The 16667-nt window shown below is 39.3% G+C and overlaps 1 protein-coding gene across 3 annotated transcripts in view; it reads right to left on the reverse strand.

The window, feature by feature from the left end:
- Nucleotides 1–1085: 1085 nt before the first annotated feature.
- The window catches only part of TMEM69 (transmembrane protein 69), a 153471-nt gene continuing 137889 nt past the window's right edge, over nucleotides 1086–16667 (reverse strand). For all 3 annotated transcript variants that reach the window (XM_044085932.1, XM_044085930.1, XM_044085931.1), the window contains exon 3: nucleotides 1086–3090. In XM_044085932.1, coding sequence (XP_043941867.1) covers nucleotides 2404–3090 — 687 coding nt within the window. In that variant the 3' untranslated portion in view covers nucleotides 1086–2403. The remainder of the gene's footprint in view (nucleotides 3091–16667) is intronic.

Genomic DNA, 16667 nt, shown 5'->3' on the forward strand with positions numbered 1-16667 from the left:
CGGAGAACCTAACCCTAAGGTCCCTCACTATCGCACACTAACCTAACCCGCTCCTGACCCTAACTCACTTAACCCCTAACCCAAACAAATTCACTACTGCATCCTTACCTAACCAGCCCTAACCCTAACTCACTTAACCCGCCTAACCCAAAACATTCACTACTGCACCCTTACCTAACTCAGCCCCTAACCCTAACTCACTTAACCCGCCCCTAACCCAAAACATTCACTACTGCACTCTTACCTAACTCGCGCCCTAACCCTAACTCACTTAACCCACCCCTACCCCTACAGACCGCCAACATCGCACACTTACCTTACTCGCACCCTAACGTCCGTCACTACCGCATACTTACACATCCTTTCCCCATCTCGGTGTTCTCCGCGTCGGTGTTTTCATCCGTCGATCTTCTCGCGTCGGTGATTTCGCTGTCGGTCTTCCCATCTGTCGACATTGTAACCTAGACCCGTTTTGTCATATGAAGATCCAACAATGGGAATCACAGGATTATTTCATTACTATTCTATTATAGCAGATGGGAATGTGAGAGAGAGAAATATTTCAGTCAATGACTGCATCCTTTCCAACAAAACATACTGGCCTCAGAGTTCCTTAATAATTAGAGTGTTTAAAGATTCTCACACAGAAATACAAAACAAATTTCATTTCAGACAGATGGACACTGCTTCACAATTTCAAGCTTTGAACTGATCTTTGAGAGATCAACTGATACACCTTAAACATCATATAAAATCTGTGCATTTTAATACTGGTGGACACAGGTTACACTCTTTCCACACTCGCTATTTAAAAGTAGCTGTAGGGATATCACTAATGAGCTCATCTGTATGTTTTAATATGTATGCATTTAGAAATGTCACATTTCTGAAGATGTTTCTAGAATTTGCATGTGGATAATAAGAAATGCAAACCTGAGATTCCACTCTGTAATATAACCCAAACATTAAGTACATGTTCAACATAATTGTTGGTTGAAATTTTGTAAGCTGAATCAAAAATTGCTGTATTTAAACTTGTTTTTATGTGAGCCACACCTTGACAAAAAGAGACATCCCAAAAGCACTTCACTTGGTGACAGTCTCAAAACATTGTAAATTTATTGAACTTGCACTAAAAGTGTTTGAATAAATTCGGCTTATACTTTGTTTTATCCTGAAGTAGTGTAACATCTGACCCAGTATTCCAGAAGACTACTGGGATTAGAGCATCTACTGCCAATAACAAAAAGAATAGCAAAGTTCTAACATAAGGTCCTCCAGTTCCTGAAGTCTTAAGACTTAAATAACTTTCAGTATGTTTTTCTTAATACATTAAAAATTATTTTTCTTACTGCACTAACGGTTGCTGTACTGGCATCTGATTGAATCAGAACTGTACTGCAACATCATCAAAGTGCTGTTAATAGCTACTGATGAAGTCACAACTCTACTGTATGAACATCAAATGCAAATACAAAAACAAACAGAAACAAAATCACTTGCAAACAATACAAACTGGAAAGTAACGAGGAAGCATCCAGTAACAGCCTAGTATCTTAACCAACCAAAACCACAGATTTCAAAATTACAGTCTGTTTACAGAGTACATGTTACAAACATTTCTCTACAGAGCAGTTGAATGAATACGGCTGCTATGTGTTGATACTTCCATTGGCTAAACCTCATACAAACAATCTTCAAATATCAATCGCCATTACAAGTTGCTAGTATTTAATAAATATTTCCAACACATTTATTCTTTGATAAAGCAATGCTAAGCTGTGATGCATTATTTTCCTTCAGTTAAGGGTTAATGCAAACATTACAACTGGGTGGAGGACAACATGTTTTGTATTCTCTACCGATAATATAAAGAATTCACTTAGTCAGATTTTCTTTCTCAAAGTGAACACTATTACTTTCTCAAAAAAAAAAAAAAAAGGCTTGTTGTGATTAGCTGCCTGATCAGAAACTCCTCTAACACTTCATATTGATATTAGTTGCAAAAACACTGTATTTCAACAGCTCAGTACCAGAATAGCATAACTTGTGCACATTCAACAAACTTGTCTGTTCAGGCAGATATGATGTTGGTCTGTTCTTACATTACACACATTTTTCAGTATGAGCGACATTCAGAATCAAGTAAGGGGAAAAACACAGCATTAGCTGTTCTACATTTAAACATGGTGCTTATCAGGCATATTTCACCTAGTTCAGTTTTTAGCAGTCTTCTTATCCACGCTATGAATGCAATGCTATGATGCATGGGAACAAAACAATATGCAAACATAACATTTGGGTATCCAAATTCTTTTGAAGTTTTTTTTTTTTTAATTGCGTAACACACAAAATAAATGATCATGCTTAGATATCTTGTGCTTGATATATTAAAAACAAAGTTCAACTGTTTTTTGCATTTATTAATGTCTTCTCAGGAAAAACCCCTTTTACAATCAATGTGGCAACCAGGGAGAATGCGGATAACACAGTAAATATTGCTCTCAATGCCCTGAACCACCCTGGGTATCCAGGGAGAAGTGACAGGTCATAATGTAATGCTATGCCCAACCCCATAATCACTACAGTTGCCGCTTCTGTGATACTGTCTTTAAACAACAGAGCCATCCATGCCAGCAAAGGAAGCACAGCACCATTTGCCAGATTCATCCAGTCAGGTTTTGAAGGACTGTTTTCAGGTATAGCAAACCCCCATCGAGCTCCTCCAAAAAAGGACACAATCAAAGCACCATATGTTACTTGAGCAAAAGCTATTTCAGGATAGTAAGTCTCTGTAATGGACATGAGCAGAGGAGCTGAGATAAAGGGGACAAGGCTAGCATACGTCAGGTACAAAGCAGGTCTTGGAGCATTTTTCAGAGTCTTCATGTCATAGCGCATCAAGTCTAGCTCTCTTGGTTGTGGTTCATCTTCCAATTTTCTTCTTTTATAGGCTGAAGGAGAGGAGTGCAAGCCATGATGTGGTACAAAAACTCCAGCAGTACACCTCTGGGTAAGATGATTGGAATACACAGCAGAAGAAACACATTGGCCGCTGTAGCTAAAAGCAGGTGATGCCAACTGTGTAAACTGCAACAAAAATAAAAGATGGTTAAAAACTTATAAACTGATACCATTTAATAAGATTAAAAAGGACTCCGTAATGAAATAAAAAATTGACTACTCTTTTAAACAGTTGTGCTGATCTGGTACCATTTTCCCTGCCACAAATGTACGCACCTACCCAACCACTTCAAAGCTTAAAGACCGTCTTCCTAAACCTGCCAACTGAGGGGAAGACCATTGTGGAATCGACACAAAATCAAGTCACCTGCAGCAATTAGATCCTGTGACATGGCACCTTATACCTCACCTACAGAGGGCAGGAGGATAAGCATTAACAAGTTGCATCTTCATTGCCTTATTCTGTTTTGTATATTGTGGTACATTTTCTTTACACTATGTTTTAACTGTATTCTGCTTTCACTTGCATATTTACACTAGGAAAGAAACCAAGACTGTCTCTCTTGTGAGTCACAGGAAAATTAAATTTTTCCCACCCTTTCTCCCACCTTTGTGCTGTTGTGTTTTTAAACTGAACTATATCTTTAGTTGCCCACCCATTATGTTAATTTGACCATATATTTCTTTCCCTCTCCTCTTTCACTGGGTGTGGTCAGTAAAGGGTGCAATATTTGTTGGCATGGAAGGAGATGGTCAACAGAGCACTCTGCTTTGCCATGGATGGTCTGCACCTCTCCCCTCTAGGCTTTCAAATATGAGTTAAAACACTGTCCTCCCCTCACAGTGCCTTTTTTAAAAAATGCCAAACTGAAATTACTTCCGACATAGTAAATCAAAACCAAGATCTAAAGGTGTTACTACTCAATGCTAGGAGACAAACAAGAAACTCACTCCCTACAGGGTCTCTTCACCCTACAGAATGCTGACAATCAATGCAGTCACTGAGACATGGTTAAAAGCCATGGAGAGCACACTGACAGTACAAGGTGGAGGTGTCCTACATATTAAGACCTGCTACTACACAGACAGTGGCTAAAGGTGGAGGTGTCTCGATTTACGTCAGAAATAAATATACCTCAAAGCTGGTCAAACAGGATGACGCACTTCAGCTTCTCCATGCTCAAATCACCATAGGCAAAATCCCATGCCACTTCCCTGCTATGACCCAGGAAACCCATAACATGTATTTACACTAATTGGAAATGCTCACCATGCAACTCAATGTCATTCATGGGCAACTTTAATCAGTCCACTATTAATTGGGAATCATATAAAACACCAAACATGCAGGCACACAGATTCCTGAAATTTGTAAATACGAACTCCTTGGACCAGACTGTCAATACACTGACCAGGGGCACAAATATACTGGATCTGGTCCTCTTAATATGGGAGAGTGCTGCACACCCCCCCACCTTGTGTAATGTCCTCTCTGGTAAGGTCAGACCACAAATTGGCCTCCTTTGAAGTGAAAATAAAACCCCGAACCCCGGCTAACCCTGGAATGTTCAGGAACTACTCTAAAGCCAACTTCCTACAATGAAGTGATAATCTGGTAAAATTTAAGCCCCTATGAATCCTGAGAATACTGCTGCCATGTGGAACTGTTTACAACAATCCTATACAAGTATGTTAAGAGCTGCACAGAGGCAACTGTATCCACCAGGAATATGTACAGAATTAACTCAAAAAACAAGTCATCCTGGTGGAATTGTAACTCAATAGGCTCTGTAAGAAGGAGGAAGAAAACAATGGCAAAAAATAGGTGGTGTAGCACACAGCATGGTAAAAGCACTCAAATCAAACTAAACAAACAACTCAGAGGAAAAATAAAGTCTACCAACCTCCAGATCTATGCACAAGACCACATGCTGGTACTTAAAAGGACATACAGTTGTGAAAATCCTCAGTGCTTTCTTGTCCCATGATAAAAGGAGGCTGAGCCAAGCACAAGGATAGACTCAGACAGAAATATGATAAAAGGAGAGGATGGAGAACTATGGGGGTCCACCTCAGCCCTGGACAGAGGCAAAGGAGAATGAAAAAAATGGGGAAGGAGAGCAGGTGCATATACTGCAACAGTGATCTGTTCGAACATCTACTGTTATGATCAGTTCTTACACAATTGTACTATGTTTATCATTAGCTCATTGTTGCAGTATTGTTGACTTATGGGACAATTCCCAAATCTTTCAGGAAGAAAGGGTGGAGGTCTGCATAATAGAAATGGATTCCAGTAACCCTTGAAGGATTGTTCTGGCAAATGACTCTATCTTGTAATGTTTAGAAAAAGTTATGAACTGAGGGCCAAGTAGCTGCCTCCAAGATGGATTTAGAGTCTAAGCCCTTGGAAGAAAAAAAAAACTACTCCAAAAAAAGCTAACACTCTTGTAGAATGTCCCTTTACCTGACTTTGGACAGACTTGCCGAATGTCCCTTTACCTGACTTTGGACAGACTTGCCGTGGTAGGAACAGCAGAAAGAAATGAAAAGGGACATCTATCTAGATATGGTCTGTTTATAAACTGTGAGGCTCACTTTTTCCTCTAAGAGAATAAGCAATTAGTCAGATTTTCTAATAGCTTTAGTCTTATCCAGACAGAATAATCTAAGTTGTCTCTGAATATCTAGTAAATGTAAGATTCTTTCCCTTTTATTTTGAGTATTGGGAAAATGCAGGCAGATGGTACACTGATTTAAAGGCATCTCAGTGATAACTTTTAGCATAAAATGAGGGAATTATCCTGAAGTTCACCCTACCCAGAAAAGATGGAAGTACACATGACAGCTTATAACTCAAAAACCCTTTTGGCAGAGGTTAAAGGTCACTAATAAGACTGTCTTCTAAGAAAAAATTTTAAAGAAGTGTAAAAAGCACATTCAAAATGTGGAACTGTTAACATTTCAAGGACATATGAGGAGGAATAGATTTCCTGGGAAGCCAGACAAGTAGGAATCCTTTAATAAATTGTTTAACCTTATAACATAAAGAGAGGGGGATCAAAAGGCAAGAAGGCAAATACGACTGATAATGCACCTTGGCAAAGGTGTATTGCTAGGCTTGAACTGAGAAATTCACACAAATATTTGAGGATGAAGGGGGATCCCTGCTTGATAAGTGTCACAGTCCTCTGGTGTGGCACCATACAGAGAAACTCTTCCATTTTACTAGTATAATATATTATTTTTTAAGCACCTTTATTGATTTATCACTTGTGACATAGGCAATTTACATTTAGAAATACAAGATATTCTTGTTGCAGGTTATCTTACCTCCTTCATCATTTGAATCACATCCAGTGCCTGAAAGGGATTAAAAACCTATCAGTCCAGACTGTGAGGTTGAGGACTTCCAAGTTGGAATGAATGAGAGCCCCCTTTTGCTGTGCGAGGAGGTCCAACTTGTAAGGTAACTTTTGGCGATTGCCTTTAGCTAGATTAAAAAAAAAAAAAAGAAAACCAATATTGTTTGGGCCAAAAGGAAGTCATCAAAAGTGTATCTGGATTGGCTTTCTCAACCTTCGAAAAGATCTTTAAAATATAAGGGAAGGCTTATAGGAATTTCTCTTTCCCTTATGTGGAAAGGAGAAAGTCTTCATTTTCCAAACTTCCTTCCACAGAACTCTGGAGCAAAAAAAAAAAAAAAGCCTGAGCTGCTTTTCCGTGTGCAGGCAAAAAATGTTATCTGGGGAGTTCCCCACTGACAGAAAATATGAGGGAAGAACTCTTGCTTCAGTATCCATTCATGACAGACTGCCTTAGATTCAGTTTTTTTGAAGGGGTAAAACAGCTTGGAGATGCAGACTGTAGTGTACTGCAATGTCCTAAGCCTTTACTGAAAGCTTACAAAGGTGAGTGAGACTTTGTAGTCCTCTTTGTGTTGACATACTCCATGATTATGGTATTGCCTTTTAAGATTTGAAAGGTCTCTGGATTCCAAGCATGACAAAGAGTCTGGAAGGCAAAGATCAGGGCCTTCATGTTTATATGCTTACTCTCAACTTATGTGGACAAGAGACCTTAAATAAAGGACCCCCAGTAAAGCTGAAGGCATCTGCTGAGACTTTCTGAAGCATGGAATAAGAAAAAGAACATATGGATCTGGTAGATTCACCAACATAGCTCTTTCTTCACAAAAGGTACGAGAGGAAATGGAAGAGACGGAGAATGGTAGTGCTGCAGACAAACTGTCTTTACCAATGAGTCTTTTCATGCACAGTCTGGCAAAAAGAATCATTTGTACTGTGGATGCCACGAGTCATAGGTTCCTCATAATATCTTGCAGAGATCATTTGCAGATTTGTGAAGGATAGAAAGTAGGCTGGACTTTTTCCAGAGGGAGACAAGCCATCATACTGGATGTGTTTAAAGACATCCTAGAAGTACCAGAGACTGAGCAGATTGTAGAATGGATTTCTTGAACTTTAGAGTGAATCTTAATGAAAGAAAGTAGTTGGCTGTGAACAGCAAGTCTTGTAGAGTCTTTCTGAAATGAAGTAGCCTGAATAACTAATGTACCTACGTATGGATAGATATGGATACCTTGGAGCCTGCAGAAGATTATGACAAGAAATAAGCACTTTATTAATACTCTCTGTGTCACTGGGAGACCAAAGGAAATGCTGTAAACTGAAAGTGATATCCTAAAGAAGAGAATATCATAAGATGTTTCTGTGGTTTGGATAAGCAATGATATACAGATATGCAGCTCTGATATAAAAGAAAATCAATTAAAGCCTTGGGGTAATATCTGAGGAGAAAAACTTTGGAGAGAGAGCATCTTGAATTTTGGGACTTTTAGAAAGGTGTTCAGAGTGGACAAGTTAATCTGTGTTCTTTCTTTACTTGGAACAATGAACAACCTGGGGTAGAACCCTTTTCCTTACTGATTCTATAAATCCTGAAGGAGCAGGTCAGTCTCAACTGGAAGGACCAGGTATTGTTAGTTTGCAGGGACTTGAGGAATTTCTGAAAGTACTGCAGGGGGAATTCCACTGTAGTCTGTACCCACTCTTTATGATGTCCAAAACCCAAGTGTTGGATGTTATTGTTCTCCAATGTGGAAGGCAGTGAGAGTGTCTCCTTGAAAGGTTGGGGAAGAATAGCTCAAAGTGGAGGGCGGAAGAGTGTGAGGGGAAAGACAGTCAGAAATTAGAACTGATGTCTGAGAAGGGTTTTTTGGATCCCTTGAAATAAGACTTGAAAATATCTCGACCCATCTTCTTAAAAAACGTCTTACCCGTCTCATGAGCAAGGTTTTGGGGTTTTCTCAAAAAAAGGTCAGGTTTGGAGAGCAGTTCTGCTGGAACACAGGAATGGGGCAAACAAAAAAACTGTTTAAAACATTGCACTATTTTCCCCTTTTCTCTAGTTTTTGGAATATTTCAGTAGAAGGCCCAAACAAGTTATCCTTGATTAAAAGAGCATCTAGAAATTTGGCCTTATCATCATCAGGTAAAGCCTGGAGACAAAGCCAAGTATACCTTCTTAGGACTGACCTGTAGCAGCTGCTCTATAGGATGTATCAGCAACATCATACCCACACTTAACAGAATGCTTTGCAACTTGTATGGCAAAAATGAGCATATTCTGTAAAGCAGCCTTAATGTTAGTCATGAATGTTTGAAATTAAAACTCCAAACACAAACCAGTGGAAAACAGGCACATCTAAGTAAACAATAAATAGTGAAACAAACATCTGTCTGTGGAAAACCAAGACACAACAAAGATTGTTGTGTCTTTCGGCTTTTCCCGGTTAGGGGTCGCCACAGCGGAACTCCGGTCTGCTAATGACTGGCAGTAGATTTTTATGTGCCGAGTTGCCAGCTCTGACGCACAACCTTCACCGAAGGTACACCCATTCACGTATGTCTCCACTGTGAAATACTGAGAAAAAAAATGGCCATCATACTGTTTCACTCACAAACCTGGAACCTTTTGTGTGCATAAGTTAAAATATTAAATTAAATACATTTGACAAATAAAAATAAAAGCAACCACAACAGCAGTTAGGAGGAGCTTCTGTTTTACTCCCTCCCTCATTATCTGCAGCATTTAAAAAAACACATTTGCAGGCATGGGAAAATAAAACTAATGCAGTTAACTGCATCAGGGCAACTTGGCTAAGTGTGTGTGAGTGAGCAAGAGACACTATAGGTGGACATTTGTGTGAGAGAGACTCTGAACTTCTTTGTTCTAGAATTCTGGACAACGGATTCATTAGAAAAGCACACTCTAATGAACATAGCAGAAATATGAGGTAAAATCTGGGACATTCAGCAAAATCACAGACAGTTGAAAAGTATTCTGGGGAGAGGAGCTGCATTGCTTTGTACTTCACTTAAAAAGAAGTTGTGTCTTACCATAATGTTCCATCTGAGTTGTAGATCTTTATTCATTCTTCACTGCTAGGACCTCGGCTCCGTCCTCGGAACCGACACAACCATCTCCCAGCTCGCGCAAGCCAAAAACTCTCAGCCAAGAACCCACCCACAATGCCCCTCTCCTAGACACTCCAGATCGCTGCTGGTGGGAAAAAAAAAGTCAAAACAGAAAAAAAAATACTTTAATGAAATATAAAATGCAAACATTTTATATAATTTGATTGCATTTTATATTTCATTAAAGTATTATTTATTTTCAATTTAGGACAGCACAGTAGTGCAGTGGTTAACACCGTCACCTCACAGAAAAAGGTTCTCTGGTTCGATACTCAACTGGGGTTCCTTCTGTGCAGAGTCTGCATGTCCTCCCTGCATTCACGCGAGTTTCCCCCAGGTAATCTGGTTTCCTTCCACATTCCAAACACACGCGTCTGGAGCTTTTCTCTGCGCCTCTGCTAAAAATAGGCTCTGTCCTAGTCGGAATTTCCCGGTCAACAAATGCTAAATAAAAATAAATAAATAAAAGACTCTAGACAACAGAAACACTTGGAAGGAATATTTATCCTTTTAAGGGATCTGTCCACCGCAACTGCATTTCCCTCCCTTTGATTACATTAAACAAGTTTTTCACAAGAAAAACAATGAAAAGAGGAAGGATCCCCAACAGGGTACTTAGTTGCCTGCAACAAATGTAACTAGAACAGGATGTATGACTGACAGACTGCAACTCGGATGAGTTCCTTCACAGACTGGGGCCAAGAAAGTTCTGAGGATTTTTCCACCTTTAAGTCTTAAGTACCTGCACACAGTCTCTTACATAACTTGTAGACTGGACATACAGAAAGAAAGGTGTCTAAGCTTTTGTAGACTGGCCAAACTTATGGTACCTTTTGCAGGATACATCCCATAAGTCAGCAATACTGCAACAGTAATCTAATAATGAACATCTGGATGTTCTGCTCATCATTCTATATTAGGGTAGATCCTCAAAGGTGGCTCTGGTGTGCGATATATTTGTTGAAGAGGTAGAAAGACACTGTGCCATCACTGTAAACACTGGGACGTTGATGCAATTACATCACATTTTCTGACAGCAGTAAACAATTACACTATCAAGCTTGCCCTTTAACTGAATTTAACTTTCTACCTACATAAGCTTCTGTAACTCCTCTCCCTTTTTCCATCTGTCACAAGAAATCTTGAATGCCACTATATAATTTCATTCTCCATCCATTCCGGTAAAACATTCCACTGCTTCACAATCCTTGCAATGAAAATGTATTTCCACAGATCCAGGAATTTACTGGTCCATATAATCTACTTTCTGCGCCTCTCTTCTTCCCAGCCTTGTCTGTTCAGAATGACCATTTCATATTTCTCCACCATGATTCTGTCCACCCATATCATGCTCCCTGTTCCTTCTGGTACCTTATTAGAAGTGTCCCAGTCTCATTTAGTCTCTGGGCACACTCTTTCACCTCCAACCCATACACCAGTCTGGTCCCTTTCCAGCACAGTGATGTCCCTCTCCCTGTACAGCCTCTATAACTGTCTGCATTACAATAGGTGGCCTGACCAAAGCCTGGAAGAGTGAAGGTATTACCTGCCTTCTTCTGAAGTTTATTACTCTGATGATGCAAACCAATATTCTGTGTGCTCCTGCAGTCCTCTCATTCTACTCCTGTCTAGGTATAGTAGTAACATGCCCTTTTCCTATTCTGAACATCACCTCCTTGTCCCAGCATGATGCTTTACACCATAGATGTTGTGCCAAAGTAGTATATTTTGTACATTTGCACTGAACCATGGTCGCCAACTTATTGTCAATATGAATGGCCTTTCCAAGTCTTTCCTTAGAATCTTCCATCATCTACTGTTACACTTATCTCTATATAATCCTCAAAGAGGTTAATCATATGCTCTGTTCCATGAAATATGTTTGAAATTAACCAATGGAAGAGTATCAGATCCAGTACCAACTTCTGCATTATTCAATTAATCTCTGTCCTTATCTTTCACAATGTATGCTACAACCATCTGTGTCCTACCGTCAAACTATGTTGCAGTTTGGTACCCTGGTCATAATTATCACTCCAAAACCCTACAGGTTCCTAGTCACCACCTCACTGCCAAATTTTCCTGTAACCCAGGTTTGCCATAGGCTGCCTACAGAATTAGATCTTAAAACTTAACAGTGGGAAATGGTGTTCCAACATGGCTGCAAACTAATCAACAGCTTGACTTTCAGCTCTCCCAGTGTGAAAACAGAAACTGAGAAAATGCAGCCAGAGATTCTGACAATTTCAGTAAAATTCAGTTACTGGCTAGTAAGTACACTGCCTGGGAGCCTGCAAAGAAGAAATGAAGACAGAATGAAAGAAAATCAACTAAAAAGGTGAAGAGAAAACACTGACTGGGAATAATCTTGCAGCTTTTCAGCAGAAAGCAGTTCAAGCTCCAGCTTTGGTGCATGACATGGATTCCAGTAATTAGAGGAAAAATAAGCCAAATGTGCTCACACTGATTAAAATAAACAATACTGAAGGGAGTATATCAACTCAAAAAAAATGGAAGCAGCTTTAAACAGATATTCAGATGAGCTGATAAAACTGCAAAAATCGGTATCTGAAATAAAGAAAAGGCTGACAGAGTAGGAGACTGCTCAAGAAGAGATGTTACAACAAAAAGGTAGAATTAGAGGGCACAACATATAGAGAAAATCTGAGATTTTCTGTTGTACAAAAGAAACTTGAAGGAAGACTGTATTCACTTTATGAAAGCACAAATAAACTACTGGACTGGTATTCCACAGCAGAAACTTTTAATTGAAAGGACACACACTGTGTATGCTCCAAATATGGCCACAAGGATGCAGCCAAGACCTCTAAAAATAAAGATGCAAATCTACCAGCAGAAAGAGCTGATCCTGACAAATCTGTGGCAAAATGGCAAAGTATTAAAAGATGGGAGACAACAGAGTGATTGGGGAAAATAATTATTCACTGTACACCAGGCAGAATAGGAGTACATTTATTCCAACAATCAGGGGATATTGACAAGGAGGTGTGAGATTCAAGATGCTGTATCCAGCTATTTTCAGAATATTCTTTTCCTGGAGGAGTAAAATCATTCTTTGATGCAGAACAGGTTACGGAGGAAGTACAAAAGACTGTCCAACAAAAAGTGAGTCATCAAGTAGAAGGGGACTTTGGTTCTCATTCTTCTGATACTAAAGCACATGACAAGACTTTGCCACTGAAACTTTTTCCACTGTTCAAGGAATGCTTGAGTGAGAGAGAGAAAAAAAAACATGGATCTGAACCGGAATCTGGAGTCAGGAGATGGAAATGAACAGGAAGAAGACCAACAACATGAAAAACTAGTTAATAAATGTGAGACTGCAAAGCATCAATCACATTTGTGGAATAAGGCTGTATAAGAATAAATGGAAGGAGTGGTCTTTTGTTGACTTTGTTAAACTTATCTCAAACTGAGAGACATTTGCCTCACTTCATGGTCATTAATATCTGGAAGGATTCTGTGGGAAGGAGGAAGGAAAAGGGTAACTTTAAAACAATTTTTTTCTTAATACTATTTCTATGAAAATTTTCACAATACAAACTGTATGCTTTATAGTAAAGTATGTTTAACTCTTCTTGTATCTGATATAATTATTAAAGTGAACAGATGCCTTTTTTCTGACATTTTCTGCTTTTGTTTTTAAGAAATATACACACTACAGTGCAAAATGAGAAGAAAAGCTAGACAAAAGCATGTTTAAGTTAATAGGCTATAATCTTGATTGGTAAGGTGAGTGTAAAATACAAAGATCATAATATATGTAGAGCTGATATGTTTTCGTTTACTTCTGCAGAGATGAATGTCTGAATTAAGACCCTTAGCTTAGGCTTAGTCTAATAAACAATATTAAGTGGAAGCAAGTAAATGTGAGAACATTGAATATATTGAAAAGTTTTCCTTTAGCAATAAATGTTTCAACTTGCCTTTCAGGTTGCAACAGAGGAATTAATTTATCCTTTTTTTTCTCTTTTCCATGGAAGTAAGCTGATAATAGGGCAATAAAAGAAAGAACACTGGTACCTTCATGGCTAATAGCTAATGATTTCTGAAAGTATGCAAGCAGTTTTCACATTGGGGGATAAAGAAAAGAACAAACACGAATTAGTATAAATAGAAGGACTGGGTATAACATGTGTTAAAGCATGGATAACCACAATTTCAGGTTAACTAGGGACCGCGTTATCAGCTGTCTATTTGGGGCAAATGTTCCTACTAGGAGGGTTAAACTTCAATATTTGAAGATGTACATAGTTATGTGTGTCTGCATTAAGTTAATATGTTCAGGGGTGTTTGGTTTCTTGTTTGAGGTTTTTTATTAAAACAAAACATCTTGTAAAATGCGACATAGGTTCCCAATGTTGATAACAAAAAAATGTATACAGGATTATGTACCACAAAATCTGGAATTAGACATTTCAAAATCTGCCATATATAACAGGTCGGAATAATGACTTTTTACCATAATGGTGGCTCTTTCCATATTGTATTGAAATGTCAATGTTCTCACACGTATAGACAAAAAGAAAGAATATTTAGTTACACTAAGAAATTCAAAGGGCAAATAGCAATGCTACAGGAGACACACTTGGAGAGAAATGGGCATATGCATTTGATAAGGATTTCAGGATGGACATTTTACAGAATATCAGGAACAAAGGAAAAGAGAAGCACTTCTATTAATTGCCAGAGGAGCTCTAGTAGTGATAGAAGGGGGGGGGGGGAGATAATAATGGCAGATTTATAGTAATAACTAACTAACTAAATAAATAAATAAAGTGGCTACTGGCAAGGGATGAGGATCAAATTTGCATGCATTTACATTCCACCTAAAACTGCTATTTTGGGAGAAATGATCAGCAGGATATATTGCTTACAGGTGGAGACTGGAATTTGATTTGCAACAATGAAGATGTATCGGGGGGCTAGAAGGGAAACTTTTACAAAAGACGGTAGGTTTCTTAGGAAATGTATTAAAATATTTGGTATGAAAGATCAGTAGTAGGAACTATGAGAATTTACATATTATTCCCCAAGGTACAATAACTGGGCTAGACAACTTGATAGAATTGATATTTTACAGAAACATACGAATATAATTGAATGCTATGATATACATCCAATAACTATTTCAGACCAAGTAACAATAACTGCTGAGATAAAAATGCTGGGTAATGAAGCAAAGAGGAGACAATGGTACTTCCCACCTACATGTTAAAAAGAGAGGAATTTAAGAAATGGGTAGCTGAAATTATCCAGGAGCTATCAGGAAAAATAGAAAGTTCTCCAGAAGTTATAGCTAGTGAGTGGGATGAAATGGAAGTGGAATTTTAAATTAAGGTAGAAATAAAAGAAAAAGATCTGGTTAAGAAGTAATAAGAACTTTTTAGAAGGACTGACAAAGGTTAAAGTATTACAAAATAAGGTAAATCTCATAGAACAAGAGGAAGCACAACTGCAGAGTGCTAAAGAGAAAATAAGGGAGTACATGGATAATGTGTACAAGTTTAGAAAGACTGCTGTTAAGCAACTGTTTTTTATTTTGATAATTCAAAAGCACAAAAACTTTTGGCACATCTTCTTAGGCAACAGAAAGTAGAAACTGTTGTTGTCAAACTTAGGGAGCATATAAAAGAAAAATAAAGTACAGTTTTGTACCTACCATAAATGTAGATGTTCGAGTGTTCACACTGCTGCAGTCATCGCACTTGGGTTAACCTGCCGTCAGGCAGTCCCGTAGTCAGCCAGAGTTCCAAAGTGTTGGTCCGGCGTCGGTTGCTGTCGCTTCTTCCCTGACGCCAGTGCGCCAGGGGTATATAAGAGGCATCCGACGTAATTTTCTTAAGTTTTTCGTGCCCCAGATGTCAGGTGCCCCCAAGTAGGTAGGCAATACATATTGCTAATAAAACATATAAAAGGAATAAAAGGAATACCTTCAGTTATAAGCAAATACACCACAAAGGTTGTACAGGATAGAAAAGGTATAGAAAAGTTCAGCTAGGTCAGAGGGGATGGACGGAGGGTAACCTGGACTGCAGCAGTGTGAACACTTGAACATCTACATTTATGATAGGTACAAAACTGTACTGTGTTCATCGTGTTACACTGCTGTAGTCATCACACTTGGGTTGAATCCCAAAGCTAAGGATGGGTGGTGGAACTAAACAGTGTTTGGAGAGTCTAGTAGGCCCTGCAGAACTGCAGTGGCAAATCCAGCTCTGGTTTTAGAGTATAGAGGTAAGAGGTAGTGCTTGGTGAAGGTGTGCACTGAACTCCAAGTTGCAGCCTCCAAAATATCCTTGGTTGGTACCGCTCTGAGGAAGGCTGTTGATGTTGCTGTAGCCCTGGTGGAATGGGGCCTAATGTTACCAGGTACAGGTTTCCCATGGTGTGTGTAGCAGAAAAGTACAGTTTTGTACCTACCATAAATGTAGATGTTCAAGTGTACACCCTGCTGCAGTCATCACACTTTGGTTATCCTGTCGTCAGGCGGTCCCGCAGTCGGCCGGAATTCCAAAGTCTTGGTCCGGCGTCGGCTGCTGTCGCTTCTTCCCTGACGTCAGTGCGCCAGGGGTATATACAATGCATACAACGCCATTTTCTTCAGTTTTTCTTGCCCCAGATGTCAGGTGCCCCCAAAAAGGTGGTCAGTAATTAGTACCAAATTAAGTAATTTTTGCACAAACACAAAATCCCTCCAGCTATAAGCAAATACATCAGGAAGGTATTGTAGAGATTTAGCCAGTTAGATCAGAGGGGATGGAGGGAGGGTAACCTGGACTGCAGCAGGGTGTACACTCGAACATCTACATTTATGGTAGGTACAAAACTGTACTATGTTCATCGTGTTACCCTGCTGCAGTCATCACACTTGGGTAGAATCCCAAAGCTAAGGATGGGTGGAGGAGTTATAGAGGGTTAGAGGAGGCTAGAAGGCCCTGCAGAACTGCAGTGGCGAAGCCAGCTCTAGTCTTAGAGAAAAGTGGTAAGTGATAGTGTTTGGTAAAGGGGTGTGTACTGAACTCCAAGTTGCAGCTTCCAAAATCTCCTTGGTTGGAACCCCCCTGAGGAAGGCTGTAGATGTAGCTGTTGCCCTGGTAGAGTGGGGCTTTATGGTAGCAGGAACTGGTTTTCCATGATGAGTATAGCAAAAACGAATTCAATGTCCTATCCATTTGGAAA

The sequence above is a fragment of the Protopterus annectens genome, chromosome 10.part0 (assembly GCF_019279795.1).
Source record: "Protopterus annectens isolate FY-2018-M chromosome 10.part0, PAN1.0, whole genome shotgun sequence".
NCBI lineage: Eukaryota > Metazoa > Chordata > Ceratodontiformes > Protopteridae > Protopterus > Protopterus annectens.